At 43.4% G+C, this 27,604-nt stretch overlaps 1 protein-coding gene and 1 long non-coding RNA gene across 2 annotated transcripts; both read left to right on the plus strand.

Annotated features, from left to right (window-relative positions):
* Window positions 1-27,386, plus strand: LOC126988284 (uncharacterized; the record flags this gene model as incomplete). Its single annotated transcript, XM_050846346.1, has 7 exons — window positions 1-144; window positions 14,491-14,539; window positions 20,603-20,718; window positions 22,498-22,606; window positions 23,676-23,787; window positions 26,122-26,247; window positions 26,575-27,386. Coding segments are annotated over 7 exons (768 nt in total), but the record flags the coding sequence as incomplete, so codon positions are not given.
* On the plus strand, window positions 2,884-3,818 carry LOC126988113 (uncharacterized). The gene is made up of 2 exons (XR_007741464.1): window positions 2,884-3,162; window positions 3,527-3,818. It is a non-coding gene; the product is annotated as an uncharacterized LOC126988113 (long non-coding RNA).
* Window positions 27,387-27,604: the final 218 nt, after the last annotated feature.

Here is a 27,604-nt window from a genome sequence, read left to right on the forward strand (position 1 = left end):
TTAGCCTCCAAACACCTGTACCTTGGTCTTGGCCCAGAAGACCTGAAGGCCCAAGGGCTTCGCCTCCTCGTGCAGTGCTTCGGGAGCCATCATCAAAATCTCCAGCGACTCCGCCAGGATAACTGCATCATCGACAAAAATAAGGTCAGTGACACTGTTATTGGCATTGAATGCTCTAAAAAAAATTTACAACAAAGGAGACAGCACATGGACACAAAAAAAGAAAACAATAATTAAAAAAAAGCCCGCTACTCGCTGCTCCCCCCCCAAAATCAAAAGAGGTGGCCGAAAGAAAGGTCAATTTCGGGAGGTGAGGTGTCCTGATACCCTCCTCTTGAAAGAGTTCAAGTCGTAGGCAGGAGGAAATACAGATGAAGGAAGGTTGTTCCAGAGTTTACCAGCGTGAGGGATGAAGGAGTGAAGATGCTGGTTAACTCTTGCATAAGGGGTTTGGACAGTATAGGGATGAGCATGAGTAGAAAGTCATGTGCAGCGGGGCCGCGGGATGGGAGGAGGCATGCAGTTAGCAAGTTCAGAAGAGCAGTCAGCGTGGAAATATCGATAGAAGATAGAAAGAGAGGCAACATCGCGGCGGAATTTAAGAGGTAAAAGACTATCAGTAGGAGGAGGAAAGCTGATGAGACGAAGAGCCTTAGACTCCACTCTGTCAAGAAGAGCTGTGTGAGTGGAGCCCCCCCACACGTGAGATGCATACTCCATAGGATGGCGGACAAGGCCCCTGTATATGGATAGCAACTGCGCGAGGGAGAAGAACTGGCGGAGACGATACAGTACGCCCAACCTCGAGGAAGCTGATTTAGCGAGAGAGGAGATATGAAGTTTCCAGTTGAGATTTTGAGTTAAGGATAGACCAAGGATGTTTAGTGTTGAAGAAGGTAACTGCTGAGTGTTGTCGAAGAATACGGGATAGGTGTTTGGAAGATTGTGTCGAGTTGAAAGGTGGAGAAATTGACTTTTTGAGGCATTGAAGAACACAAGGTTCATTCTGCCCCAATCGGAAATGATAGCAATGGCTGAGGTTACGCGTTCTGCAGCCGCCAGTCTGGAGTCGTGTACTTCCTGTTGTGATGTTCTTCTATTGAAAGAAGTTGAATAATGCAGAGTGGAGTCGTCGGCGTACGAGTGGACAGGACAGTTTGGTATGGAAAGAAGATCATTGATGAATAGCAGGAAGAGAGTGGGTGATAAGATAGAGCCCTGTGGAACGCCACTGTTGATAGGTTTAGGGGAAGAGCAGTGACCGTCTACCACCGCAGAGATAGAACGGCCGGAAAGGAAACTGGAAATAAAGGAACAGAGAGAGGGATAGAATCCGAAAGAGGGCAGTTTAGAAAGCAAAGACTGGTGCCAGACTCTATTGAAGGCTTTTGATATGTCTAACGCAACAGAGAAAGTTTCACCGAAACGGCTAAGAGAGGATGACCAAGAGTCAGTTAAGAGAGCAAGAAGATCGCCAGTAGAACGCCCCTTGCGGAATCCATACTGGCGATCAGGTTAGAAGTGGAAAGGTGCTTTTGAATCTTCCGGTTAAGGATTGATTCAAAAGCTTTAGATAGACAGGAAAGTAAATCTAAAGAGCGGTTGTTTGAGGGATTGAAACGGTCACCCTTCTTAGGCACAGGCTGTACAAAGGCATACTTCCAGCAGGAAGGAAAGATTGATGTTAATAGGCAGATACGAAAGAGTTTGACCAGGCAGGGTGTCAGCACAGAGGCACAGTTTTTAAGGACAATAGGAGGCACTCCATCAGGTCCATAAGCCTTCTGAGACTTGAGGTCAGAGAAGGCATAAGAAACATCATTTGGAAGAATCTTAATAACAGGCATAAAGGAGTCAGAGGGGGGATGAGTAGGAGGAATATGCCCAGAATCGTCCAGGGTGGAGTTCTTACAGAAAGTTTGAGCGAGGAATTCAGCTTTAGAGACATATGAGACGGCAGTGCTGCCGTCAAGGTTAAGGAGAGGAGGGAAAGAGGAAGGAGTGAAATTGGAAGAGATATTTTTGGCTAGATGCCAGAAGTCACGGGAAGAATTAGAAGAAGCAAGGTGTTGACATTTTCTATTGATGAAAGCAGTTTTGGTAAGACGGAGAATAGATTTGGCACGATTCCGGGCTGAAATGTAAAGATCAAAGTTAGTTAGAGTTCGAAGGCTCTGGAACCTTTTGTGAGCTGCCTCTCTATCTTTAACCCGTCCGCTGCGGGCGACGACACAGTGTCGTCGGTAAACAAATACTCAAAACTGCGGGCGACGCACCGTTTGCGTCGGCAAATTAAAATATTCATAGAATATTCCCAATGCGTTCCCGAGCGCTCAAATTTTGACAGAGTCATCCCTGAAGGCTGCCTGTGCTTTGTGTATGTGGATGCCATCTGGCGAGGCCTATCTCGTGACTCACGCCGCGGGCCACGTGTCCAGTGTTGCCAGGTCAGCCAATTTCTGGCTAGATTTAGCCGAATTTTGCTGCATGTAGCCAGAAAAATAATCATCTAGCCGATAGCCAGAAAGATAGCCAAAAACTCATAAGAAACAGCCAGTTTTTAGCCATTTTCTATCTGGCAGTAATGGTATATATATATATATATATATATATATATATATATATATATATATATATATACATATATATATATATATATATATATATATATATATATATATATATATATATATATATATATATATATATATATATATATATATATATATATATTGTTGCGACCCGAAGTTGAGGGAAGCCTAGCCGAGGTGGTTTGGGTATGTGTGTGTGTCAGGCGTGCGAGCGTAGCGTATCTAACGTGCGAGATGCAGTGGGCTGCTGTGAGCAGGGGGGGGGGCGCCTCCTCCTCACCGCTCGGCCCGGCACACTCTCAGTCCTCGCCCAAGTCCCAACCACTATTTGAGTCAGGCGTGTCTCCTCGCGCTCCTCAGCCTGTCCCTTGTTTGAGGAGTTTGCCCCTATTAGATCACTTCTTGACCTGGAGTGGGTCTTTGTCTAGGTTCTGGGACCTTCTGTTGTTTGTAGAGGCTGGAGGAAAGGGACACACTGCCTGTGAAGGGTAGTTGAGGTCGACTCGTAGTGCAGAGTGGCGAGCGAGGCTCAGGCTTGCTGCCGACGGTTGGCGGGCAGCAGCGGGGTGAGGTGGAGACCCCGTAATAGACCTCAAGTGCCGTATAGGCCTTGAAGGCTTTATTATTTATTTTTATTTTGTTTCTTTTTGTTTGCTGCCACTCAGCCGAATTGCCTGAGTGGGGGATTTGCGGGAGCGTGAGTGTTCCCTGTAGTTTGAAGGAAGCACTGTATCGGGGGGACGGCAGTGTGGACTCGTGACGTGTCCTCACTCCTCAGTCGGTATTTCGAAGCATTAGGAGTAGTACATCAGTGTATTTCATCGTAGTTGAAGAACTATATCTTTGTATTTACCATGTCATCACGTTTATCTTATTGTTTTTTATTACTTTCGCATTCGCATATAATCACTACGAACATGCCTTGCCAATTTGAGGTACTAAAACGTTATATACATGCAGTAGACAAAGTAAAACATAAATAGTGACCGATATGGCAACATCATCAGCTGGTATTCACCGCTCACCAGAGTAGGCGTAGAAAAAGCTTTGCTCAGAGACGTTTTCGCTTATAGCACAAAACTTTACATATACAACAGGTACTTAGAACCCATTTTCCTTTGGTTTTGGACCACAAGGATTCCATTTCCGCAATAAAAAAAAATAGCTCAAACCCCGCCGCACTGGCGGTACATGTTTTAAAAAACTATGCCGCAGCGGACGGGTTAATAGCACGAGAACAAGCATGATTAAACCAAGGCTTTTTAGCGTGAGGAGTAGAGAAAGTACGTGGAATGTATGCCACCATTCCAGAGACAATCACCTCTGTGATGCGCTGAGCACACACAGAGGGGTCTCTCCCCTGGAAGCAGTAATCATTCCACGGGAAATCGGAAAAGTACAACCTCAGGTCGTCCCACCGAGCTGAAGCAAAATGCCAGAAGCATCGCCTCTTTGGTGGGTCCAGGGGATGTACAGGAACAATAGGACATGATATAGAAATAAGGTTATGATCGGAGGAGCCCAACGGAGAGAACAGTTTGACAGAGTAAGCAGAAGGATTAGCGGTAAGGAAGAGGTCTATAATGTTGGGCCTGTCTCCGAGATGGTCGGGAATACGAGTAGGGTGCTGAACCAACTGCTCTAGGTCGTTGAGGAGAGCAAAGTTGAAGGCTTGTTCACCAGGCTGGTCAGTGTAAGAGGATGAAAGCCAAAGCTGGTGGTGAAAATTTAAATCTCCCAAGATGGAGATTTCAGCAAAGGGATAGTGAGTCAAGATATGCTCCACTTTAGAGTTCAAATAGTCAAAGAATTTTACATAGTCAGTAGAGTTAGGCGAGAGATAAACACCACAGATGTATTTAGTAATGAGTGGTCCACAACTCTGCCTAGTACCCAGCCCATACAAGTATTGAAAAGCGACGGGGCAGAAGAGCAGCCCTGCCTTGTTGGTGGTAGCGAGTGTTCTAAGTGCTAATCGGTTCACGGATAGGGAAAGTCATATCCGCCAGTGACGAAGAAGGAGGAACGAAATCTTCCCTGGTATGGAGGCGCCGTGGCAGACGATGATGCGTTGCGGTGTGTAGTGTTGTGCGATGAGTTGCGCTGTGAGTTCAGCTGGGGTGAGTTCAGCTGAGGTGTGTTGAGTGGTTGGCTGCTTAATAGATCCTGGAAGGATTGAATCCGCACTCCAAAATCGCGAACCACGTAGACGGGTCCTGAGCAGAAGAGTGGTACTCTGAAGGACACCGCCGAAGTAGAGGAAGAGTTGCATGTCATCGTCAGGCATGGTGAAGTCGAGCGGCGTGGAGATGGGCGAAAGGCACTGGCGTAAACGCGCCGGGGGCCACGGCAGTCAGAGTGTATCGAGGGAACTGCGTGTGAAGGCGCTAGCTGCCAGCGTGTCAGGGGCCTCGGCAGTCGGTGAGAGTAGAACGACTGCGAGTGTTAAAGGCGCCAGCTGCCAGCGTGTCAGGGGCCTCGGCAGTCGGTGAGAGTAGAACGACTGCGAGTGTTAAAGGCGCCAGCTGCCAGCGTGTCAGGAGGCCTCGGCAGTCCGTGAGGGCGTCGAACGACTGCGTGGTAAGGCGCTAGATGCCAGCTTGCCAGAGGCCACAGCCGGTTGAGGAGTGAGAGGCGCAAGCATATGCCAGAAGCCGCGGCAGTCGTGAGTGCGTCGAACGACTGCGTGGGAAGGCGCTAAATGCCAGCGTGCCGGGGGCCACAGCGAGTTGAAAAGTGAGGGGCGCTGGCATGTGCCAGGAGCCGCGGGAGTCCGTGAGAGTAGAACGAACTGCGTGTACTATAGGCGCTGGCACGTGCCAGGGGCCTCTGTGGCTCGGGGAGTGAACCAGTGTTCAAAAAGGCACTGTAACACAACACTATATGCTTAGTAGGTAACACTGTGACACTAACCGTTGCTGGGGACGTGCTGCACTGAACTATTGCTGGACACACTGCACTATATATGAGGATCCTCAGGAGAGTAAGGTAATCCAAGAGGGCGGTGGTAGATCCAGGAGGCGGTGGTTAATCCAGGGGGCAGCTAGAAATCCCAGTGGGGTGTCACACTGTGTTTGCGTGTCTCTCTGAGTCTGTGTGGTGTGTGGCGGCGTATACACTGAGTCTGTATGGCGTGTACACTGAGTCTGTGTATGGCGTGTACACTGAGTGTGTGGCACTGTGTGTGGCACTGTGTGCGCCGGGAGGAGCACCATGGGGCACAAAAGATGCCTGAAGGGCGCTGAAGATGCCTGGAGGAGGCGCACAAAGGTTGCCTGGAAGAGGCGCACTAGGGGCTGCCCGGAAGAGGCGCACAGAAGGTGACTGGAAGATGCGCACAGAGGGTGCCTGGAAGGGGCGCACTGAAGGTGCCTGGAGGAGACGCAGAAGGCGTCTGGAGGAGGGCACAGAGGGTGCCAGGAGGAAACGCAGAAGGCGTCTGGAGGAGGGCACCAGGAGACGCAAAAGGCGTCTGGCGGAGGGCACGGAGGGTGCCAGGAGGAGACGCAGAAGGCGTCAGGAGGAGGGCACAGAGAGTGTCTGGGGAGGGCGGGGGAGAACCCTGAAGGTGGCAACTACGCCTACGGCGTAATACTTCTCCCGGCCTGAGTGCTCAGCCCCACGAACCCCAAATGGAGGTGAGGATTTTTGCCCCAGGAGAGGGCGGACGAATGGACAAGTTACCCTGCCCAGGTCCTCCACTCTGGTATGGCACCGGCTATAAGCCACCTTGAACCATAGCAACACTGCAGGGTCACCAATTGTTGGTGGTAGCGAGTGTTCTAAGTGCTAATCGGTTCACGGATAGAGAAAGTCATATCCGCCAGGGTTACTTTATTGAACAAAAATCACAAAGGTCATTAGGACAAGGACAGCACATAGAATAGGTGTTTGTTTGTGTAAGCGTTTGTGTGAATGTTGTGAAGTGTGGGTGACATAGGTGTTGATGTGTATGTGTGGAACTATGTGTATAATTTGACAATAGAAGGACGAAGACAGACAGTGGAAGATAAACGAGGACAAGGAAAGTTAACGATGAAGACGCGACACGGACTGAGACAAGTACTGACGGTGAACATTTAACATGAAAACACTGATAATCTTAGTCTGTGTTTACAGCGCCCCATTTTCTTATGTCACTGAGGGGAAGGAGCACGGAATTCGAGCGGTGACTGCTACAGCCTCACTCCCCCATTCACGGGAAAGAAGCTGGATACGTCCCCCCTACACTTCACAGCACTCTCAGTTCCAGAATACAGACAAACCAATAGTCATTGCAGGAATCCCACTGAGTTGCAGGAGATCCCAGAATGCTTCGCGATGCACGGAGTCAAACGCCTTCTTGAGATCGACATAGGCTCCAAGCATCCCCTGTCGAAACTTACGTCGACGCTCCACCAGTACGCGAAGCGCTAGGATGCGGTCAGTTGTTGACTTACCAGGCGTGAACCCAGACTGTTCAAGTCTCTGCAGCTTCAGCAGCTGGCTGCGAATTTGCATCAGCAATAGGTAGGCAAGCATCTTGCCTGGCACAATGAGCTGTGTAATGACACGGTAGTTGTTGCAGTCCTGGCGGTACCCTTTCCCTTTCCAGATAGGGACGACCAGCCTCCTTTTCCAGTCAGGAGGAATGGTACCAGGTTGCCATACGGTAGTCAAAACCGCATGCAACCCGTGGATCAAGGCCTCACCTTCAGCTTTGAGCAGCTCCACACTGATGTTACATACGCCAGGCGCCTTTCCACCCCTCAACTTTGCCGCAGCCTCTCTGACCTCAGCCAGAGAAAGCGGGCTGTCGTCGTTGGGTGGATCAGCATCCGCCACCTGTAACCCAGCAACTGGAAGCTGCCCACGTGGAGGGTCCGCCATGTACAGTTGCTCAAAGTGCTCAGCCCAACGAGACCTCTGCCCATTCATTTCCGACACGAGGCAGCCGTCAGCTGTTCGGATAGCACTCACCTGAGAGGGAGACTTGGAGTGGAGCTTCTTCAGGGCTTGGATAGCAGGTCGGAGGTCATTCGCATTTAAATGGTCCTCAACTTCCTCAGCGAGACCCCTGACATACCTCTCCTTGTTTCTCCTCAGGAGATCTCTAGTCCTACGCGACAGAGCCCTGTATTTGACCCGGTTCCCAACAAGTTTGGCAGCGCGACTCTCCTCAATATTCTCCAGCGTTTCCACCGAGGCAAAGCCACTTCTAGATCTTGGGCGCTCTCCAATGCACTCTTGGCAGCTTGAAGAGTCTCACGTTTGAAGGTATCCCACAGTTCTACAAAGTCATCCAGGGTGCTGAGCACTTTGAACCGATTTGAGACCGTCACTGCAAACTCCTGAGCACATGCCAGGTCCTTCAGCCTCTCGAGATGTATTCCATCATTGCTGCATTTTGAGATTCTTCTTGACCTGACATGAAGCTTGAGTGTTGCAACAACAAGCCTATGGTCAGTTGCAAAGAACTCAGCACTCCGGTAATACCTGCAGTTCTGAAGGATCCTCCAACGAGTACTTACGAGGATATGGTCAATCTCCTTAGTTACCCCTCGCTATACCAAGTCCAGCGATGGAGCACTGGACTCTGGTACCAAGAACCCGCATCTCGGTAAGATCATACGTAAACACTGCAACAAGAGACATGAAGCCCAGTGTGTGCTTCAGCCTCACTCGCATTATACATATGCTCATCAGTCGGAGCAACCTCAACCATAAATGGCAGCAGTTGACTGGAGATGCCCATAGCTACCCCTTTGAGATGGAACCCATTGCCATTACTGATCTCGCCACAGCCAGGGCTCTTCGTCTCAGAAAGTGCCACTATGTCCACCCTCAACCTTCTGAGCTCATTTGATAGGCAGGGCAGTCAATCATCGTCCGAGAGGCTTCGCTCGTTCCAGGAGCCCACACGCAGAGCCCTCCAAAGGTTAACCCCGGGCCTAGTTCTGCGAAGCCTTTGGAACAACCCTGGCTGCCCCCAAAACAAAAAGAGGGGCCATTCAGTTCACCGCAAACCGACCGATTCAAATGAAGATCAGTGCCGGCGATAGTGTGGATGATAAAAAATGCCCAGCAGTGACAGCCCTGTTAACCCGAAGGGCCGCAGTGCAGATCAGCTCCCTCGCCGCCATCCTCTCTTTGCCCCCTTCACACAACCCTCCCTCTCCATTTTGTCTCTAGTTTTAGTTCTCCCCCCACACTCTCTCTCCCTTTAGCGTAGCCTATTTACTATTAGTTTATTGTATTTACCATTTGTATATTTTCACCCTAACGGCTGCCATACCTTAATAAACCTGTTATTATCATTATTATTATTATTATTATTATTATTATTATTATTATTATTATTATTATTATTATTATTATTATTATCTTTTATTATTATTATGATTAGTATTATTATTATTATTATTATTATTATTATTAATAATATTAATAATAATAATAATAATAATATTATTATTATTATTATTATTATTATTATTATTATTATTATTATTATTATTATTATTATTATTATTATTATTATTATTATTATTATTATTATTATTATTATTATTATTATTATTATTATTATTATTATTATTATTATTATTATTATTATTATTATTATTATTATTATTATTATTATATTATTATTATTATTATTATTATTATTATTATTATTATTATTATTATTATTGTTATTATTATTATTATTATTATTATTATTATTATTATTATTATTATTATTATTATTATTATTATTATTATTATTATTATTATTATTATTATTATTATTATTATTATTATTATTATTATTATTATTATTATTATTATTATTATTATTATTATTATCTTCATTATTATTATTATTATTATTATTATTATTATTATTATTATTATTATTATTATTATTATTATTATTATTATTATTATTATTATTATTATTATTATTATTATTATTATTATTATTATTATTATTATTATTATTATTATTATTATTATTATTATTATTATTATTATTATTATTATTATTATTATTATTATTATTATCCTCATTATTATTATTATTATTATTATTATTATTATTATTATTATTATTATTATTATTATTATTATTATTATTATTATTATTATTATTATTATTATTATTATTATTATTATTATTATTATTATTATTATTATTATTATTATTATTATTATTATTATTATTATTATTATTATTATTATTATTATTATTATTATTATTATTATTATTATTATTATTATTATTATTATCATTATTATTATTATTATTATTATTATTATTATTATTATTATTATTATTATTATTATTATTATTATTATTATTATTATTATTATCATTATTATTATTATTATTATTATTATTATTATTATTATTATTATTATTATTATTATTATTATTATTATTATTATTATTATTATTATTATTATTATTATTATTATTATTATTATTATTATTATTATTATTATTATTATTATTATTATTATTATTATTATTATTATCATTATTATTATTATTATTATTATTATTATCATTATTATTATTATTATCATTATTATTATTATTATTATTATTATTATTATTATTATTATTATTATTATTATTATTATTATTATTATTATTATTATTATTATTATTATTATTATTATTATTATTATTATTATTATTATTATTATTATTATTATTATTATTATTATTATTATTATTATTATTATTATTATTATTATTATTATTATTATTATTATTATTATTATTATTATTATTATTATTATCATTATTATTATTATCATCATTATTATTATCATTATTATTATTATTATTATTATTATTATTATTATTATTATTATTATTATATGAATCAATGAAGGTGACCCGCCGGAAAGCCCAAATGCTTCAATCCAAAAGGCCCAGCGGGCGACACTTCACCGATATCGGGAAATACAGGATGAAGGAGAAAGCAATGAACAGGAAGATGGGGAAAAATCTAGTAGGTAGCGATCTAAGAGAGAGGAAAGGCATTCACATGTACTTTAAATGTTTCACAAATACTAGAATTAATAATCACGTTTGGAAGTGTATTCCACAGTTTGACTGTCGCTGGGATGAAACACCGGGAAAATTGTGATGTATTGCATCGGTCGACAGACAAGGAACTGTCATTTATGGCCGTATTCTTAAACACTTTGTCGCTCAAGCACACATATTTGAAAAGGCTTTTGCAGAATTCTGGGGCATTTCCGGTGGTAGTTTGACCCGTCTGCTGCAATTGGAACGACTTTGGCTCTCACTGGTAGCCTGATAATATACAGTCCCAGGTCTTTCTCTGCCTCTGTGGTGGATAGTGGAGTGTTTCCCATGTGGTACTGGTATGCTGGATATCCCTTCACTGGTCGCCTGATAATATACAGTCCCAGGTCTTTCTCTGCCTCTGTGGTGGATAGTGGAGTGTTTCCCATGTGGCACTGGTATGCTGGATATCCCTTCACTGGTAGCCTGATAATATACATTCCCAGGTCTTTATCTGCCTCTGTGGTGGATAGTGGAATGTTTCCCATGTGGTATTAGTGTGCTGGATATCCCTTCACTGGTAGCCTGGTAACATACACTTCCAGGTCTTTCTCTGCCTTTGTGGTGGATAGTGGAGTGTTTCCCATGTGATATTGGCGTGCTGGACATCCCTTCACTGGTAGCCTGGTAACATACACTTCCAGGTCTTTCTCTGCCTTTGTGGTGGATAGTGGAGTGTTTCCCATATGGTATTGGTGTGCTGGACATCCCTTCACTGGTAGCCTGATAACATTCAGTCCCAAGTTTTCCTCTGCCTCTGTGGTGGATAGTGGAGTGTTTCCCATGTGGTATTGGTGTGCTGGATATCCCTTCACTGGTAGCCTGGTAACATACACTCCCAGGTCTTTCTCTACCTCTGTGATGGATAGTGGAGTGTTTCCCATGTGGTACTGGTATGCTGGATATCGCTTCACTGGTAGCCTGGTAACATACACTCCCAGGTCTTCTTATGCCTCTGTGGTGGATAGTGGAGTGTTTCCCATGTAGTACTGGTATGCTGGATATCCCTTCACTGGTGGCCTGATAACATACAGTCCCATGTCTTTGTCTGCCTCTGTGGTGGATAGTGGAGTGTTTGCTATGTGGTATTGGTATGCTGGATATCCCTTCACTGGTAGCCTGGTAACATACAGTCCCAGGTCTTTCTCTGCCTCTGTGGTGGATAGTGGAGTGTTTGCCATGTGGTATTGGTGTGCTGGATATCCCCTCCCAAGGTGCAGGACTTTACATTTTTCTTCATGGAATTGTAGCAGCCACTATATGTTCCATTCCTGTAGCTTGGTGAGGTCTTCTGGTAGGAAATTCGCAGTCAAGAGGGTAATGACGCTGGTGATAGTCTGACCCTTCCTCTATGCCGTGAACCTAAAAAAAAAACACTCATTAGAATCCGACTGATCTCCTTTTCGGGATTTGGAAATAGCTGGTGTGGGAAGGGTCAGTGAATACCGAGTTTAGCTCAAAGGAGTGTCGTGATGGTTGTGAGAGGGCAGGCAGACGACGGTGCAATGGGTGGTCGATATTAGACATAATTTTGAAAAAAATAAGACAATGATCCCACCAAGCGACGATGCCGAAGATTAATCTCGAGATTCGGAAGAAGAAATTTAATTTGGTTGAACACTCTCTCCAACAGCTTTAACTCGGTAGCAGAGACGGGCCAAATTTGTGGCTTTACCGTGTAGCAGCGACGGGCCAAATTTGTGGCTTTACCGTGTAGCAGCGACGGGCCAAATTTGTGGCTTTACCGTGTAGCAGCGACGGGCCAAATTTGTGGCTTTACCGTGTAGCAACGACGGGCCAAATTTGTGGCTTTACCGTGTAGAAGCGACGAGCCAAATTTGTGGCTTTACCGTGTAGCAGCGACGGGCCAAATTTGTGGCTTTACCGTGTAGCAACGACGGGCCAAATTTGTGGCTTTACCGTGTAGCAACGACGGGCCAAATTTGTGGCTTTACCGTGTAGAAGCGACGGGCCAAATTTGTGGCTTTACCGTGTAGCAGCGACGGGCCAAATTTGTGGCTTTACCGTGTAGAAGCGACGAGCCAAATTTGTGGCTTTACCGTGTAGCAGCGACGGGCCAAGTTTGTGCCATGATATAAACAACCCAAAATAGATGATACATAATGGGATCACAAATGCTTTAATATGTATTATGAAATGGTTTGTGTGAGGGGTGATTTTTTCTCTTTTTTTCTCGTCTGGAGGGACCATTAAGAAACATGATCCCCGCTGCTACCACCACCGGGTTAAGTTAAACTCAGCTGCAGAAATCCAAACGGAATGACAGTATACTCGAAATAAGGCATATGTATGACAGTAAAAGTATTTTTTTACAACATCATCAGAGGAATAAAGCTGACTGCACGCACGCAACAAACCAACTTTTTGTGAGACTGCCGACGCAAGTGAACGTGTTGGCGATAGTGAGTGTTCTAAGGCTAATTGGTTCACGGATATAGAAAGGCAATATCCGTCAGGGTTGCTTTATTGACAAACATCACACAGGTCATTGACATATACAATACACATAAAAGAGGTGGTTATGTGCATGTGCGTGTGTGTGAATGTTGTACCGTGTAGGTAACATTTATGTGTTTGTGTATATGTGGAACAATATTTAGAAGAGAACTGTAGCAAGACGAAGACAGACAGTGGAAGATAAACGAGTAACAAGAAAAGTTAACAATGAAGACGCGACACGGACAACAGGGAGACGAGGACAGCGACAATGAAAATACATAGACGGCACAGGATACACAAGACGAGGGGAGACGAAAACATTGCACACGAATACACTTAACGAGTCTGTGCTGCAGCGCCACATTTTCTTGAGTCACCGGGGAAGCAGAGCACACGGCTTTCAGCGGTGACTGCTACAAACGCAGGTGCAACTCAAAAGTGCTGAGTTTGGGATCAAGGGTACGTCACTTCCACCAACTTCATTGAGGAACAATTAAGGATCGGTATTCCACTGACCGTAATATCAGGGTGACGAGGAGAGGGAGTCCTTGACCTGCTAAGAACCAAACGGTGGGATTTACTCGGGTTCAGCTTCATACCCCGCCGACCACACCAAGACAGACACATCGCGAGTGAGAACATTGGCGATTCTCTGTCTGTCCTGAGGGGAAGGAATTACTGCATATATAGAGGTGCCGTCATTATTATTTTTAATATTATTATTATTATTATTATTATTATTATTATTATTATTATTATTATTGTTTTTATTATTACACACACACACACACACACACACACACACACAAAGACACACACACACACACACACACACACACACACACACAAACACACACATACACACAAAGACACACACACACACACACACACACACAAACACACACATACACACAAAGACACACACACACACACACACACACACACACACGAAGACAAAGACACACACAAACACACACACACACAAAGACACACACACACACACACACACACACACACACACACACACACACAAAGACACACACACACACACACACACACACACACACACACACGAAGACAAAGACACACACACACACACACACACACACACACACAAAGACACACACACACACACACACACACACACACACACACACACACACACACACACACACACCACTACCTGGACGGGGACATGATGAAAATAATAACTTTGATTAGACCAAGATTTATGTTTCCACTGATAAAGGTCTTTTTTTCTGAGAATGAATAGAAAATATTACTGGCATATCTTCATCAAAATTATCTTCTGCATGGACGTGGCACAAACGCGTGGACCTGCGGATAATTAATAGTCTTTACTTTCTGCTTCAGACTGCCCTCCAGCCCAAACTTGAGCCTCAAGAGGGAGGACTCAACACATGTAAGTGTTTCATACTGATTCACATAGTCTACCATAATAAGTTCTCTTGACCAGCACAGGTACAAACTTATAGTCTGGTAGCAGAACCCTGATTTTTATGTGGACCTTGCAAAAATACCCCCCAAGCAGGTTATGATTGATTTTGGTAGATGAAGTTATGCAGAATCAGAATCTGAATGATGCCAAGCTGGCATCATTGAGGAAATTGAGAAATTCAAGATGACGTCCAAGATGGCCGCCGCGAGGATCCAAAATCTTTAAATGGCTGTCATTTCGTCATTTATTGGCCAATTTTATAATGTAACATATCAATTCTAAGGTTTTTGGGGTCAAGGAATTCAATTTTAGCAATAAAAACACTGCAGATCCTCAAATTATTGAGTTACACATATTTTTTTTAAACCAGTTCCAAGATTTTGATTGGTAACTGATCCTAGGTGGTTGTTCTCCATTAGCCAAGAGCCTGACAAAGCAAGTAGTTAATGTGCTCATGTAATACACTTTTGCTTCATCTCAGGTACTCCTAATCATAGGACAGAAAGCAATAAAGACAGCTCTGGTTGAGGCTCAAGCATTGACATCAGACTGTGGTCAAAACTTCGTCATCATCACAGCCGACCAACAGTTGTACAAAGTCATCCTGGATAACATATGGTCATCTCCAGAGTTGTTTGGAAACATCTATCCCCGCTTAGGAGGATTCCACACAGTTATGAGCTTCTGTGGGTGTGTCGGCAAACTGATGATGGATTCTGGACTCCCAGACATTCTGAAAACGACCTTTGGTGGAGTGGAGAAAATGTTGTCTGGAAAGAAATACCCACAGAATGTGAGGGCATTCAGACTGCTTGCTGAAGAAATTCTTCGGAAGTATATCAAAGAAATAGACTCTTTTGAAGATTTGGAGACCTGGATGGCAGATCTATCAACCAAAAGCAAAACTGCGAAACTCTGGCTAGATGGCTTCATCCGACCAGTGCTCATCATTATGGCATTCACGCGTGCAGAACGGGAATCGGACTGGCCGCTTCATCTCTGGGCGTTATCCCAAATGTTGCCATACTTTTTTGCCGCTGGTCATGTAAACTACGCTAGATATGGCATGTACTATCTTCGCTCCATGGAAGCACTGCCACCTGAGATTACAGAAAAGTTTCTCAGAGGCCAACATACGATGAGACACACAGCTGGAGCATCAAACGCCACATGGAGTGACATGTACATTGAAAGCACATTCATGCGGTTTGGGCATAGTCATGGAGGTTTGACAGGACTCACAATGAACAGCAATGCCACCAAAAGATGGTCACTCAGTCTCCACAGCTGCAGCAGGCTTGCCCATGACATCCAAGCCATGCGAGACAACATTCAACAACCCTCAGTTTACCACAAAGAAGAGTCCCGAGCACAGATCCGATCAGATGCACATGACAGACAAAGCCTACAAAAAAAGTTGGAGCATTGTATCGATCCTCTCGATCCAACTGGTCACCCCAAGGAACTGTTCAACATTGCCACAGGAGAACTTGCTTCCTCGACGGTGAATGTAGACGAAGCCTTGGCACTGGGAAAACAGTCTGCAGAAGCATACGAAGCAAAGCTGCCAGATGGATTCCATGAAACAATCAGCTGTCCAGTAACTACGATGGCAACCAAACGAAAGAAGACAACACTACATGGGCGGTCTGATCCTACCTTTGACACTGAAGTTATCTTCACTAGGACTATTGGACTTATGGATACAGAAGATTTCAATTTGAGGGAACTCTTTGACTATGAACTTTCCCAAATTCCAACTTCCCTTTTCACAGACGAAGGTAACCTACGACCCGCTACATCAAAGTCGAAACTGAAGAATTCTTTGGGAGTTGAACGATCCTCTCGAATGACACCAAACCCAGAGGTAGTTGTGCTTGATGGCTGTGCAATACTTTGGACAATTCACTGGCCTGTTCCTGGAAGAATCATTGATCTCATTGCAGCCGTGGAAACATACTTGAGACAGAAACTGGTCCAAAGTGATGTGTATCTGGTGTTTGACAGATACCACGCGTATAGCCCAAAGGGTTGCACAAGGAGTCGACGGTCTTCAATTACAGAAAGCAGTCCATTCCATCTGACTTTGAACTCACCACTTCCCTCTCAAGCTGCGTCACTGTCTATTGTGGACAACAAAGTACAGATCATTAACTTACTGTGTGATGCTTTAGTGGATCGTTTTCAAACAGATAGAACTGACAAGGAACTAGTCATCACGGGACCAGATCCTGTGCCATATTCCATCCAAAAAGGAATGTGTCTAAGGAGGACAGATTTGAAAGTGACACACGAAGAAGCTGATGTTATTATTGTCAACCATGTAGTGGATGTCGCAAGAGGAACACAGAAAACGATACACATCATTTGTGATGACACAGATGTCTTTGTCCTGTTGGTTCATTTTGTTGCATCTGAAGGTCTCTGTAACAATATTTTCTTGGTTCCAACCCGTCCGTCAAGGAATGCCATAGACATTGGTGCGACAGCAAACCAGCATGCAGAAATAGCCAAGTATCTACTTCCGCTGCATGCCCTAACTGGCTGTGATACAGTGAGTACACTGTATGGAATAGGGAAAGTCACAGCATTGAAAGTCCTCAAACACGGGCATCCTCCTCCTTTGCTTGGAGACAGCGAAACAGATGAAAAGGACTTGGAAAAGCAAGCTGTTGCATTCATTGCTAAATGCTACGGCAGCAAGGCAACTGGCTCGATGTCAGAGGTTCGCTACAGCATGTGGCAGCACAAAACCGCAAAAAGCAAATCTCGGAAATTCAAACTAGCGACCCTTCCACCCAGCTCCAGAGCATTTGCTTTGCATATCAAGAGAGCCCAATATCAAGCATCTCTATGGAAAGCAGCACTGCAGTCTGATCCCCCAGCTTTGGCTGCCTCGGATTTTGGGTGGAAACCAGACCATGACAGCCAAACTCTTCTCCCAATTCCACTTCCACCCGACACAATGGCTGCTCCCGACAGAGTACTGAACCTTTTGTGCTGCAGCTGTCATTCATCAACAGACGTATGTTCCACTAGGAGGTGCTTGTGCCGCAAAAATGATATTGCTTGCAGTACCTTCTGCAATTGCAGTGTCGACTCCAGTCTAAACTGTTGCAATCCTCTTAACAAAGCCCTCCAGGATGCCGCTTTGGATGACACCGATGACGAAGACGACGACACAGAGAGTGAAAATGAGGACTCTCTCCCTTAAAATGAATGACTTCATGGTTCTTTAGTTACACCAACAAAGTGACTGCAAATTTAGAATGTGTTTGCTCACTAAAAAAGTGTCATTGTAGTTTTCTGAATTTCTAAATGCTGTCAGATAAATTTTGTTCGAACAGAATTATCATTTTATTAATTGAAAAAGTTGATAGCTCAATAATTTGAGGATCTGCAATCTTTTTATTGCTAACATTGAATTCCTTGACCCCAAAAACCTTAGAATTGATATGTTACAATATAAAATTGGCCAAAAAATGACGAAATGACAGCCATTTAAAGATTTTGGATCCTTGCGGCGGCCATCTTGGACGCCATCTTGAATTTCTCAATTTCCTCAATGATGCCAGCTTGGCATCATTCAGATTCTGATTCTATATAACTTCCTCTACCAAAATCAATCATAACCTGCTTGGGGGGTATTTTTGCAAGGTTGAGCCACCCAGCTACCAGACTATTAGTGAAGGGGCTGGTTTTCTGTCTCAAACACTCAAAAAAGTATCGTTACAGCGGGTACGACGAATTTCACACTGAGCAACCCGGTAATCTCGGCAGGGTTGGTAAGAGTGCGATCACCCCCACCACCGCAGCACAGGAGCAGGACAGGACCCACGTAAGGGAGGGATACAGAGGTGGGCAAGTGCGGTACTTAGTGCGGTAGTGCGGTAGTACCGCATCACAAAAAAAGTATCGCACTACCGCGGACCGCACTAAAAAATCGTGCGATACATTTTGCGGTACTTAGAAAACTATCGAAGATATTTGCACCGCGGCCTGCTCACAGAAATGTTTTTTTTTTTTTTTTTTACAGTGAATCGGACTCAATCAGTCAATTGGTATCAGTCATCAGAATCAGTGATTCAATCAGTCTGACATTTCAGTTATTATTCAAAATCAAATACGAAATGAATAACTCAGAGTAAATCTGTTCGTCACTCAACCCAAGGCCATGACTGCCTCTGACGATGACTGTACATGGCAGTGTACATACAACAGTACAAGCAAGCACTAACATGATCGCCGCTCAACCTCATGTCCCGTACAATTTTTTCTTTGATGCATAACTTAGACCATAGTACACACTATCTCTGTTTGTTTGTTTTTTAACCTCATTGTAACTTCTCTATTTTATCATTCTCTCTCTCTCTCTCTCTCTCTCTCTCTCTCTCTCTCTGTTCAATGTAGCCAAGATCAATATTGTTTGATTATAATAATAATAATAATAATTTATCATTATTATTATTATTATTATTATTATTATTATTATTATTATTATTATTATTATTATAATCAAACAATATTGATCTTGGCTACATTGAAAAGAAAAAGAACTGATCCTTGAGGAACTCCACTCTCTACTCTCCTCCAATTTGATTTTTCTTTTCTAATTACCTTTCTCATTTCTCTTCCTGTTAAGTAGTCCTTCATCCACCCGATGACCTTTCCTCCCATTCCTCTCCATTTCTGTAGTTTCCAGATTATCCTTTTGTGAAGAACCTTTTCAAAAGCTTTTTTTCAGATCGAGATATACACAATCAGCTCATCCTTCTCTCTCTTGCACCACGTATATTGCTCTTGAGTAGAAACATAGTAAGTTGGTGACACACGATTTCCCTTTTCTAAATCCACTGTCCCTTATTTATCATGTTTTCCTTTTCTAAATGTTGAACCCATTGTTTTTTTTTATTATATTTTCACATATCTTTCACATTACACTGTTAAAGAGACTGGCCTATAATTTAATGGTTCAGTTTTATCTCCACTTTTATAAATTGGTGCAATGTTCGCTCTCTTCCACTCTAAGGGCACTTTTCCCGTATTTATAGAGCATGTTATTATGTCATGCAGTGGTTCCAATAATTCATCTCTACACTCTTTTAGCACATGACCGGAGATGTCATCCGGTCCCATAGCTTTCCTTCCAGCTAAAGATTCCATCAGCTTCAACATTTCTCCTTTCTCAACCTTGACATAATTTAGCCTCTCTTCACTACAATTTTCGAGCCCCCAGTCAAAGTCGGTCTCTTTCGTCAACACTTTCATAATTTCTGCAATTTCTTCGTCCCTTTCGTAAAATACTTTTTTTTTTTCTGTGTGTGTGTCTGTGTGTGTGTGTGTGTGTGTGTGTGTGTGTGTGTGTAGGGACAAGCATGCATGGTTGGTTATATAACGTGTCTGAGTGGCTAACGAGACTATGAAATGAAAATAATCATTAGGAGCATCTGAAGTGCCAACAATTCATTGCATGTCCATCCAGTATCGTGAATATACGAGTCGTGATTTCTCATGTCAAAAGAAGGCGTTACCCTAAGTCTATATACACCAAGTCAAGTCACTCTGCTTCAAAACTGCGACCGGTACGCGCAGGAGGCGGTTTGAGGGCAGAGCAGCGGGATGACGTCACTTGGAGCCAAAAAAAAAAAATACCCGCCAGTTCAGGGGTAAGGAAAGTTGGGGCCGTATGTGCACTCTGGATGTGCATTCTCGCCTTCTTTCACAGCGCGTTCAGGCAAGCCACTGACGAAAAAATATGTCTTTTTATTGTGCTATTGCGTGACTGTAATTTCAATGACTGCAAACGGCGGTGTGGCGTGTGAGGGAGGGCATGTTGAAGTGATTGATTTAAATTAGTCCGCCTTTCCTCGTTTTCTCCAAATCCCTGTTTCTACATTCTCTAGTTTGGCTCCAAGCAGTGTCATGCATAAACCACGCCTCGGCCGTGTCTCCTCCCACAAACCTGCGTATGACTTGACTTGCTGTATATAGACTGAGGCGTTACCTGACACACAAACACTCCCGCAGGCAGTGAAGTAGTCGATTTCCTGAGCTTGGCCGTCAACTCTACCCAGCGGAAGTCAGGCTGCCCCATGCTGTACACGCGTGTCGGAAATGACTGCCTGTCCTTCATTCCGGCTAAGGTCAGTGTGACAACCATTTCCTCTGCGGCTTGTAACTTGCTTCTTCCTATAATTACATTTATTTCGCAGTCTCTGGAAAGTTAGCAGAATATGGAGTCGGGATCCAGGACTGCATTTAACTGGTTTTGTGGTAATGTTAGTAGCTTGCTTCTGGTTGTTCACGTAGCTGAGACACGCGTAGGTAATGGAGTATGCATCTCACGTGTGGGGGGGCTCCACTCACACAGCTCTTCTGGACAGAGTGGAATCTAAGGCTCTTCGTCTCATCAGCTCTCCTCCTCCCACTGATAGTCTTCTACCTCTAAAATTCCGTCGCAATGTTGCCTCTCTTTCTATCTTCTATCGCTATTTTCATGCTGACTGCTTTTCTGAACTTGCTAACTACATGCCTCCCCCCCTCCCGCGGCCCCGCTGCACACGACTTTCTACTTATGCTCATCCCTATAGGCTGGGTTCACACGAGACACTTTTAGTGGTTAGTGGCCACCACAAAAAGTGGCCGCCACAAAAAATGGTCGCCACGAAAAATGGTTGGTAGGTGCACCATGCACACGAACCACTCGGTGGCGGCCACTAATGAGGTCAGCACGTGGCGTTACGGATCTCGTAGAGGCAGCAGCTGTCTGTGCTCTCTTGGCAAAAAGCGCTGTAAAAAGTACTGCCATGGTTTCACCCCATATATACTTAGCAACAGACTACTGCGTGTAGCATTCCACACATTATTTACAGAGCTAAAAGAACACGATAATTTTTTTACTACTTCAGGAGGTCATAGGAAAGGTTTAATCATCTTATGACAATAATTGGTCCACGTAAAACACGGCAGGACATCAACATGAAGAATTATGTCCCAGTAGAAGAGAGAATTTTTATATAAGACTGAACATGAAGAATATTAAGTCACATTAGATGTAATTTATTGACATAATTCAGCAGTCTTTGCGGTTACCTAACATTTTCCCCTTTCTAGTTCCGGGTAAATAAAACAACCACATTCAGTAATTAATCCACACCAGAATCAATTAATAATATGCAAAATTGTGAAACGAAATGAAACATTAGTTGTGAAAGCATATAAGAGCTTATCCATTATATCCTGAACACAAGTTATGCGTGAAGGTCATACTTATACATCATTACGACAGTTAAAATTTAGGTGTTCATGTGTCAAGACAGAGGGAAAGCGGCGGGTGGCAGGGTGGTGGCCACCGATAGTGGCTCGTGTGCACGCTGCCATTTGAAACAACGGTATCTATCGCCGGCCACAGTGGCGTGGTCGGAAAATGGCTCCGCCCGCCACAACTCGCCACTGTTTTGTGGCGACCACAAAAAAAGTGGCCCGTGTGCATGCACCCATAGAGATGTGTGTGTTCTATTTTGACCATTATTTTGTGGCGGCCACTGACCACTAAAAAGTGGCTCGTATGAATTCAGCCATACTGTCCAAACCCCTTATGCAAGAGTTAACCAGCATCTTCACTCTTTCATCGCTCACGCTGGTAAACTCTGGAACAATCTTCCTTCATCTGTATTTCCTCCTGGCTATGACTTGAACTCTTTCAAGAGGAGGAAATCAGGATACCTCTTCTCCCGAAATTGACCTCTCTTTCGGCCACCTCTTTGGATTCTTTTTATAGGAGGAGCGAGTAGCGGGCTTTTTTTTATTATTGTTTCCTTTTTTGTGTGCCCTTGAGCTATCTCTTTTGTTGTAAAAAAAAAAAATCAGTTTTAGCAAAGAATCATCATCATAATACCTCCTCGTCGTCCTTTACCTCACAGTTATCGTGGCCCGAGGCTCGACACTTTTGCCGCAGCATCCACGGTGACCTGTGGTATTTGAAAGACATTGCAGCATATAGCGCTTTGTTAGCCTACATGAAAAAGGAACGTAAGTCAAACATATATTGTTGAATAAATTATAAGATACTGCGGTTGGATATTGTTGTTACATATATAATTAGCTCTATACTAAAACTCGTTGCAACTTATCACAAGTGAATGTCACCAATCTAAGTCTATATATACAGCAAGTCAAGTCATATGCAGGTTTGTGGGAACAGACACGGCCGAGGCGTGGTTTATGCGTGACACAGCTTGGAGCCAAACTTTCGTCAGTGGATTGCCTGAACGCGCTGTGAAAGAAGGCGAGAATGCAGATCCATAGTGCACATACGGCCCCAACTTTAGTCACCCCTGAACTGGCGGGTATTTGGGGGGGGGGCTCCAAGTGACGTCATCCCGCTGCTCCGCCCCAAAACCGCCTCCTGCGCGTACCGGTCGCAGTTTTGAAGCAGAGTGACTTGACTTGCTATATATAGACTTAGATGTCACCAATAACATGAGACAACAAACACGTCTGCACACACACACACACACACACACACACACACACACACACAGGCCAGGGTGACGGAAGTAACAACAAAACGCAGAATCCTAAGTCTATATATACCAAGTCCAGTCACTCTGCTTCAAAACTGCGACCGGTACGCGCAGATGGCGGTTTTGGGGCGGAGCAGCGGGATAACGTCACTTGAAGAAAAAAAAAATAAATGAAACGCCACTTCAGGGGTGACTAAAGTTGGGGTCGTGTGTGCACTCTGGATGTGCATTCTCGCCTCCTTTCACAGCGCGTTCAGGCAAGCCACTGACGAAAAAATGTATTTTTATTGTGCTATTGCGTGACTGTAATTTCAATGACTACAAACGGCGGTGTGGGGTGTGAGTGAGGGCATGATGAAGTGATTGATTTAAACTTGTCCGCCTTTCCTCGTTTTTTCTAAATCCCTGTTTCTACATTCTCTAGTTTGGCTCGAAGCAGTGTCACGCATAAACCACGCCTCGGCCGTGTCCCCTCCCACAAACCTGCGTACGACTTGACTTGCTGTATATAGACTTAAGCAGAAACATAGTGAGGAGCGTGACAGACACGTACTTCTTGCCATTGTCTCTTGCAGGACTCACCATGGACTACTGGATTGGTGGCCGGTTCGACCTTGACACCAACGCCTGGTCGTGGCCGTTTGATAACTCCGCTATGCCTCTCGGCTCCCCTTACTGGACGCTGAAGTAAGTCTTACTTCAACAGGCAGCTGGGCGTATGAGCCTCCCCAATTGTTACTAGTGTTAGCAATTTTTATATTATTATTATTATTATTATTATTATTATTATTATTATTATTATTATTATTATTATTATTATTATTATTATTATTATTATTATTATCATCATCATCATTATCATTATTATTATTATTATTATTATTATTATTATTATTATTATTATTATAATCAGCTTCCTTGAGGCTGGGCGTTCTGTACCGTCTCCGCCAGTTATTCTCCCCAGCACAGTTACTATCCATATGCAGGGGCCTTGTCCGCCCTCGTGTGGAGTATGCATCTCACGTGTGGGGGGGCTCCGTTCACACAGCTCTCTTGGACAGAGTGGGGTCTAAGGCTCTTCGTCTCATCAGCTCTCCTCCTCTTACTGATAGTCTTCTACCTCTTTAAAAAATAAGCTCGACCGTCACTTCCTTCAACTTAAAATCAACTAGAGTAGAAATGCAACGTTTTGGAGTCTTTTAATTTCCGCCGCCATGTTGCCTCTCTTTATCATCTATCGATATTTTCACGGTGACTGTTCTTCTGAACTTGCCAACTGTATGCCTCCCCCCCTCCCGCGGCCCCGTTGCATACGACTTTCTACTCATGCTCATCCCTATACTGTACAAACCCCTTATGCAAGAGTTAACCAGCATCTTCACTCTTTCATCCCTCACGCTGGTAAACTCTGGAACAATCTTCCTTCATCTGTATTTCCTCCTGCCTACGACTTGAACTCTTTCAAGAGGAGGGTATCTGGACACCTCTCCTCCCGAAATTGACCTCTCTTTCGGCCACCTCTTTTGATTCTTTTTATAGGACCAGCGCTTAGCGGGCTTTTATATTATTGTTTCCTCTTTTTGTGCCCTTGAGCTGTCTTCTTTGTTGTAAAAAAAAAAAAAAAACGAATGTGAAAGCGGCCCTAGTCTAAGCGGTCGCTCTGCACATACAGAAGTGGAGAGACTTGACTGAAAAGTGTCACTCATCCGTAAGAACGTCCAGTCCAGTCAAATCTAGCCCAGTAGGGGGCGTGGGATTATTGCCTTCGTGCATAACGGCTCCCATTGTTGTTTTTCTTTTAGTTGTCGGAATCTTTTCTTCTTATTTTCCTGCTTCTTAATTTCTACTAACCCGTCTGCTGCGATTGGCATGGATTTGGCTTTCATTGGTAGCCTGGTAACATACACTCCCAGGCCTTTCTCTGCCTTTGTGGTGGATAGTGGAGTGTTTCCCATGTGGTATTGGTGTGCTGGATATCCCTTAATTGGTAGCCTGGTAACATATACTCCCAGGTCTTTCTCTGCCTTTGTGGTGGATAGTGGAGTGTTTCCCATGTGGTATTGGTGTGCTGGATAACCCTTCACTGGTAGCCTAGTAACATACAGTCCCAGGTATTTCTCTGCCTTTGTGGTGGATAGTGGAGTGTTTCCCATGTGGTGTTGGTGTACTGGATATCCCTTCATTGGTAACCTGGTAACATACACTCCCGGGCCTATCTCTGCCTTTGTGGTGGATAGTGGAGTGTTTCCCATGTGGTGTTGGTGTACTGGATATCCCTTCATTGGTAACCTGGTAACATACACTCCCGGGCCTATCTCTGCCTTTGTGGTGGATAGTGGAGTGTTTACCATGTGGTATTGGTGTGCTGGATATCCCTTCATTGGTAGCCTGGTAACATACACTCCCGGGCCTATCTCTGCCTTTGTGGTGGATAGTGGAGTGTTTACCATGTGGTATTGGTGTGCTGGATTTCCCCTCCCAAGGTGCAGGACTTTACATTGCCCTTCATTGAATTGTAGCAGCCACTTTTTGTTCCATTCCTGTAGCTTGGTGATGTCTTCTTGTAGGAAATCCGCAGGCAAGGGGTTAACTCATTTTTCTTTTCTTTTTCACTTGCTTTATGTATTTATTCTTTTTACACTTTTAGTCTCAAGATTTGCTACTTACCGGAACATAAAGTTTTATAATTGCTTAATTTTCCTGTTATTAGTTTTGTTGTTTGATTTTCATGTCCATCACTCTACTTGCACAGATCTTGTTTTTTTCGTTGTTGTTTTCGCACTTGAAGATATTGTTTTCACACCACTTCTACAGCCTTCACTTTCTTTGCTCTTTTATTCCACAGTCTTTTCATATAATTTTTCCTGTCTTCTATCTGGTTGTTGTTGAGTGCTGTGAGTGCCAGTATGCTGCCAAGTTTTGATCTTTGCCCGGCCGGTCCCACTTGTGAAGCAAAGATCTTAGGCAAGCCTCCTACGACCCGCACCTGTGATAAATGATGTTCCTCTCCCCTCCCTTCAGGCAAACAGAATCATGTGTTCTCCGCGGCCCGCCACACACCGACCCATTCTCGGACCCACCCAAGGCATCGCCTGGAAACCCCTGTTATCGCACCGAGATATCCCCCGAGAATAGATCCCCGGGCTGGTGAGTCACTCCTTTTAACAGTGTAGCAACGACGGGCCAAATTTGTGGCTTTACCGTGTAGAAGCGACGGGCCAAATTTGTGCCATGATAAAAACCCCCCAAAATAGATGATACATAATCTGATCACAAATGCTTTGATATATATTATGAAATGCTTTGTGTGGGGGTGATTTTTTCTCATTTTTCTCGCTTGGAGGGACCATTAAGAAACATGATCTCTGCTGCTACCACCAGATTAACGCTCCGGAGATAAGGCAGGCGTGGATACAACTCGACAGGAAGATTCGTCATTTCTAGAAGCTTGATCTATATATTAATTGTCGACAGGTGTGCAGCAATGACCCACGAGAACTACTACTTTTGGTCTGATGAGGTGTGCAAGGAAGTCTTCAGCCCTCTGTGCATCTACACTGGTCCCAAAGACATCGACATCGACTAAGAGGATATTGCTGCACCGTGAACTAGGACGTCACACGAGCCACTGCTTACATTGCTGCATGCTGCTGAGTCTATATATATATATATATATATATATATATATATATATATATATATATATATATATATATATATATATATATATATATATATATATATATATATATATACCAAGTCGAGTCACTTTCTTCAAATCTGCAACCGGTACGCGCAGGAGGCGGTTTTGGGGCGGAGCAGCGGGATGACGTTACTTGGAGCTAAAAAAAAAAAAATACCCGCCTAGTTCAGTGGTGACTAAAGTTGCGGCCGTATGTGCACTCTGGATGTTCAATTCTCGCCTTCTTTCACAGCGCGTTCAGGCAAGCCACTGACGAAAAAAATGTCTTTTTTTGTGCTATTGCGTGACTGTAATTCCAATGACTACAAACGGCGGGCTGGGGTGTGAGGGAGGGGATGTTGAAGTGATCGATTTAAATTAGTCCGCTTTTCTTCGTTTTCTGTAAACCTCTGTTTCTACATTCTCTAGTTTGGCTCCAAGCAGTGTCACGCATAAACCACGCCTCGGCCGTGTCTCCTCCCTCTCCTCCTCCTGCGTATGACTTGACTTGCTGTATATAGACTTAGGCATGCTGTTTAACATATCTGCAACGCTTGTCAAAATACAGTATATTAAGCTGATTAAATAAACCTTGATGCCTATAGTGAATGTTTGACGCCGAGTGGTGACGCCAATTGCCTTGTCCCTCCCCACCCTGCACTGATCCGTGACTTCCAGATCATCTCAACTTTTAATAACAATTCAGGGAGTATTTTCATCTCTATTTTAACGTCAAGAATCCTGTAAAACCAATGCTACGCAGGGATGAGAGGGGAAAAAAGTTGGAAAGTTTCGTTTAATGGGCGCAACATCTGTGGTCAT

This window comes from Eriocheir sinensis, chromosome 68, assembly GCF_024679095.1.
Source record: "Eriocheir sinensis breed Jianghai 21 chromosome 68, ASM2467909v1, whole genome shotgun sequence".
In the NCBI taxonomy this organism is placed as follows: domain Eukaryota; kingdom Metazoa; phylum Arthropoda; class Malacostraca; order Decapoda; family Varunidae; genus Eriocheir; species Eriocheir sinensis.